General features: G+C 40.1%; 1 protein-coding gene across 1 annotated transcript in view; it reads right to left on the bottom strand.

Moving 5' to 3' along the window:
- Positions 1-4,919, bottom strand: part of LOC127453885 (transforming growth factor beta-2 proprotein-like) — a 67,997-nt gene extending 63,078 nt beyond the window's left edge. The window contains exon 1 of the mRNA XM_051720633.1: positions 3,715-4,919. Coding sequence (XP_051576593.1) covers positions 3,715-4,081 — 367 coding nt within the window. The 5' untranslated portion in view covers positions 4,082-4,919. The remainder of the gene's footprint in view (positions 1-3,714) is intronic.
- Positions 4,920-6,000: the final 1,081 nt, after the last annotated feature.

The raw sequence follows: 6,000 nt of genomic DNA on the forward strand, positions 1-6,000 counted from the left end.
CATTTCACTGCAAGAAATTCATAAAGAAAAGAAGTCTTTTTGAAGGGGGTGCAGCCATAATATCTTTAAACAGGCAAGCCACGATTGCTGACAAAATGCCAAACTTCACTGTCCTACACTCACTTTATTAGGAACACATGTACACCTACTTATTCATGCAATTATCTAATCAGCCAATCGTGCGGCAGCAGTGCAATGCATAAAATCATGCTACGGGTCAGCAGCTTCAGTTAATGTTCACATCAACCATCAGAATGGGAAAAAAATGTGATCTCAGTGATTTAGACCGTGACATGATTGTTGGTGCCAGATGGGCTGGTTTGAGTATTTCTGTAACTGCTGATCTCCTGGGATTTTCAAACGCAACAGTCTCTAGAATTTACTCAGAATGGTGCCAGAAACAAAAAACATCCAGTGAGCGGCAGTTCTGCAGACAGAAACGCCATGTTGATGAGAGAGGTCAATGGAGAATGGCCAGACTGGTTCGAGCTGACAGAAAGTCTACGGTAACTCAGATAACCCCTCTGTACAATTGTAGTGAGCTGAATAGCATCTCAGAATGCACAACATGTCGAACATTGAGGCAGATGGGCTATAAAAGCAGAAGACCACGTCGGGCACTTTATTAGGGCCAATAAAGTTCTCAGTGAGTGTACATCTCAAGTTACTTTTTTACTTTTTTATTTGCTATCTCATACACTATACATCTCATCCATGATGGCCAATTCTTCAAATTCTAAAAAGTCCTTAATTCTACATAAATTAGTGTGTTAAGCCTTACATGTTATTCTAAAAACATTAAACTATCAAAATAATTGATTTCAAACAATAAATCAAATTATCCGATGCATTTTTGCTACATTTTTGGTCAAAAGAGGACCAGCTTGGTATGATATACAGCATAGTATCAATATTAAGTAAACCAAAAAATTACAGTGTCATACTTTTATGCATTTTAAGTTCATTCTTGTATGTTATGGGCCCATTGAGTGTTTTTTGCACTAGGGCCAATAAGATGGGGTGTAGTTTGGAGGACGACAGATAGGGTTTTTTATTGGCCGATGTCGATATACAGAGACCAGGGTATTATTAAATTGTGTAATAAATCGGAATTACATTGGGCTAAGATAGGCCAATATAATGCTGATATACAGTATTACTCAATTTAATATGTAGTAAACTTATAGTTTAGTACTTATATTGTTTACTTTTATTTAGCATTATATTTACTCAAACTTTAACTTTGACTTTGTAAAAATAAACATAACATTCTTTCAGAATTAGATTTTGTGTGCTTGAGATAGCAGTTTCACCTGGATTCTGTTTAATCTTCCCATTTTAGTAATTGTTTGCACAAAGAAATTGTAATATATTAGGAAGAAGGAAATAATTGTCCAGCAACCACAGGCGACATGTGCGCATTAGCAATCAGATTTTCTCACAAAAACACTGAATCAAACTAACTGTACATACAGTGCATAGTAAACATGACATTTACTTATAACGCACGTGAAGTGCTTTAACTTTGAAGTTGCTCTGTCGCTCTCGTGATGATCAAGCGAGAGCAGCAATCTACTGACCGCTTCAGTTTACTCTGCTCGGATCGCCTGCTTGGAGTGTCACGGACTGACCATCATGCAACATTTGTGAGTCAGAAAAACACAGTTTTGATCTAGACTGATAGAATACATCCTTCAGAGGAAGATATATGAGCGCTCCACAGGAAGAAAATACTGGATTTGCTCAAGTTTTGTTAGCTTTGCGAATTAAATCTGTGTAAACAAAATATCTGCATATTTCTGACGATATATGATTAGGGTTTTATTGATATCTGCCTTTGTTTCATAAGACAAGACAGTCAACAGTTACAGGAAAGTGTTGAGAAGAGAGAGAGAGAGAGAGAGAGAGAGAATGAAACACCCAAGCACTTTACACATCATTGCCATGTTTGAATATCCATACTTCCATACTATACAGTATGGCAAAAAAAAAAAATAGTATGCCAATGGAGAAGTATGTCCAAATCCTCAGTATTCATAAAACAGTAAGCTAGAAATACCCGATTGACCTATTATTTCTGGCAAAATTCTGAAATGCGGATCAGTTGGACACTTTACTATCCCATAATGCCTAAGGAGCTTAGGCGACATCATGTTCACTGGATTTCAAGAAATGGCGGTGAATAGTGAGTCGCGCGGCTCTTTTCAACTGTAAGTGATGTATATAACAAAAATGTTGTTCCTTGTGCTTAAATGGTGCTTGTTTAACAAAACCAGAGTAGATTATTTTCATGGTTGTTGTAATTAAGTCATATATTCAGGTCACGGTCAAAACTCACATCCCGGGATGAAGTATGTCCAGAATCTATTACTACTAGCATACGCACCTAAAGAACGTATTTATTAACCAGACGAGAAGTGCGTCCTTCATCAAATACAGTACATACTGTGGCAGTACAAGATTTCGGACACATGAGCTCATACGCGTCGCGTCTCTGATTTGCGGCACCATTTAAATGAGACTGTGTTGCAAACTGTGATTAGTCATTTACATGTATCAGAAGGCTCCATCACATTCAAGCAGGCAATTCTCAGCACCGTCGCGACTTGAGAAACTAATCTGCCAAATGTGAAATGATGCCGATAATTACAAAATTCTGAATATCGACTGATTTATCAGCCTTGGTGATATATCATGCCATCACTAGAGTAGTTAACTAAAAGTAGTGATGCTACTAACTTTATAATTGTTAATTTTCGTAAAGGAATGACACCTTAAAGGTGCTGTAAGTGACTGTGAAGATAAATCGGCCCTTGGGGGGGGGGTTGGAGGTATTGGGGGCTGGCCTTTTCTGCATATTGTGGCACCGTTTGGCACCGTTTTGCAGCCCGTTTCAGTTGAGCTGTATGGACATTTGATTTAATGGACGCCCCTGTAGGAGGAAAGATTTCAGCTTATCGCCGCCCGTTCTGCCCCATTTCGTGGCCGGCCCACTGGGAAAACCGGTTCACCCGGTTCTCCCTATGGACAGTCTGCCCCTGCATCAAAGATACCAACACTGAACAGAAAAGCAGCATTAGTGCGTGTTCCCAGGGTTGTCAGACACAACAGTAGCAAGATAGCGCCCTCAATTGACAACTGTTATGAATCTGAAGATGGCATTTTGCCTCAATGATCAGCTTCAACTACTAAACTATGAGAACGCACAAAATGATTGACATAAAGGGTCAAAGACCGCCTCCGGCTTTGTTTATAAAGTCTCCAGCTGTCACAGAGACCGGTGAGATATCTCAGCACACTTATTTCAGTGATATTTTGAGTAGTAACATTTTCTACATACCATTCCATAAAAATAAAAAAAATCGCTTGCAGCACCTTTAATTAAATATATAGGCTTAAATATTATCATTCAATTGTTATACATCTAAATATATTTTCTTCTTTAAATAGCTTAAGTGTTACTTTTCTAGAAACTACGTTTTCAAAAGAGAACCTTGACTGTAATTTAACTACTTTATAAGTAGCTTGGGAAAGTACAGTTTCAAAGTATCTTACTAAACACTGCACTTTTTCCAGGTTCAGGTTCATCCTGAGGTGATGGATGGACCGAACCTTGTGGAAGTTCAAACTTACAACCTTTGAGTTACCAGTCCAGACCTTTAACCACTACACTACCAACCCCAAAAACATCTCAAACAGTAAAGATGCACTCACTTTCGGCAGGGTAGAAGGGTTGCATGTCTATTTTGTGCACTTCTTTGGCGTAGTACTCCTCCTCGCTGCGCTGCCTCTCGCAGGTGGCCGCTCGCTCGTTGGCTTTCTCCTGCAGCAGGTCCCTTGTGCTGTTATAGATGGCGATGATGTCCCGGGACACCTCCTCAGGCTCCGGATAGATCTCCGGAGGACTGCTCAACTTGAGCTTACTGAGGATCTGACCACGGATGGCCTCGATCCGCTTCTTCTTGAACTGATCCATGTCTAGAGTGCTGCATGTGGATAGACTGACGGCCACCGTGGCTAAATCCAAGGTCAGGAGAAGACTCAAGACGAAGTTCATTTTGTGCGTTTGTTTTTGTACCATAGGCGACTTTTAAAATGCTGTTTAATGACTTCAGTTAAGCAGAAACCCAATCATCTCAATGACTCGCTGGGCGAAGCAAACTTCGACTCTTTGCGCTCTTGCGCGCACTATCATCAATGACAAACGTCTCTCTTTATTGTACGTGCAAATCCATCAGAGATGCCGACATGAAATGATCAGTCAGATTCGTTATGTGCGGGAGAACAAATAAGGTCTTCATTCCAAATCACTTCATTGTGGATGCACATTCATCAACACAAAATCACGGGACACTATAATAGCCATAGATGTGGCCATCTAATGCCCTAAGAAAAGTTTGTGGTTCTCAAAGCACAGAAGCGACGCCTGCGGGGTTTTTGCGCGCACCTCCGCCGCATCGAGCGCCGCAAACTCTCTTCAAATCGCCTTTCACTTGCTTGAAGACGAGAAGGTCCGGGAAAAGCCTCCGCTCACTCTGCACAGCGCATCGCCTTGTGCGTTTGGCACCAGCAGATGCTGAAGAAAAGGAAACGTTACCGATCTGACGCGTCCTAACGCATATGCGCCTCAAGAACCATAAAGAGAACTGGATGATGCGATAAACTTATGTAGCAGCAGGCAAAAGTGTTTTCCCCTTCAGTTTACGCACTCCTCCATTCCTGCTGGTGGAAAACAACGCTCCATCTGCCAACATACACAAACATCTGAAGGCAGCCGGTTGTAGAGAGAGAGATTTATATAGGACTGACTTCACCACGTGGTTGTGGTCATTACGGTGGGACCGGGGGATTCGTCAGCTCGAAGGTTTACCGAGCACTTTAGTGTAAACATCTCAGCGTGTCATTTCACTGCAGCGCTGCGGTCAGGTCCTAACGCCCACTGGGTACTGCCACACAGAACTGACCTCCCTAAATAAGGCTTGAACCCTCCCAAAAGAAAGTCAAAACAAAAGGCTGGAGGGTTTTAGAAGCGTAACTAAACACTTAATTACTAAACTAAACCAAACCACAAAACGGACTTGAGAAAGATTCCACAAACATCCACTGACACACAGCTGCAGTTTGGTTTATTTAAGTTATATTTAGTTCTATTAAAACCCTGAACCCAAAAACATTGACCTACAAAATTTCAAAGCCAAAGGTGACAGGTGTAGGGATTGAGTTTTACAACTCAAATGTAGGGTATTATATGTAGGGTACAACAGGGCTAAAGGCACCCCTTAAGAAAAATAAATAAATAAATAAAAATGTATATATATATATATATATATATATATATATATATATATATATATATATTCTGGTCGGAAATGCATCAAGAATTAAAACAATACATTTATTTTTACTGAATATTGATGCAGAAACAATTTGTGCGAAAAGAAATAATAGGAAGGTTGCTTGGATTAAAATTCTTTCTTTATTATTTACCTTTTTTTTTAAAGGTGGTGTGGGGGGCTTTAACCCCACTTTAAAAGCCCCCAGGGGCTTATAGTGTAGAGCAGTGGTGTAGCCAGGGGTGGCACATCCATTTTTATTGAGCACATAAAGACAACATAAAAGTAATCCATGCAACTCCAGTGGTTTAATCCATATATTTAGAAGTGATATGATAGGTGTGGGTGAGAAACAGGTCAATATTTAAGTCCTTTTTTTACTATAAATCTCCACTTTCACTTTCACATGCTTCTTTGTTTTTGGCGATTCGCATTCCTCGTGAATATCGCCACCTACTGGGCAGGGAGGAGAATTTACAGTAACTTAGCTAGACTTAAATATTGATCTGTTTCTCGCCCACAGCAGTATCGCTTATTCAGAATATCCATTTAAGAAAAGGGTGCACCATTTCATGTTAGTTTCAATCACATTTGGCTTTTCATAACATCGTAAGTATTCTATCAACAAACTAATCTCCGTTGTGATTGGATCAGTCAATGTGAGCCC

Source organism: Myxocyprinus asiaticus, chromosome 16 (genome assembly GCF_019703515.2).
Source record: "Myxocyprinus asiaticus isolate MX2 ecotype Aquarium Trade chromosome 16, UBuf_Myxa_2, whole genome shotgun sequence".
Classification (NCBI taxonomy): Eukaryota; Metazoa; Chordata; class Actinopteri; order Cypriniformes; family Catostomidae; genus Myxocyprinus; species Myxocyprinus asiaticus.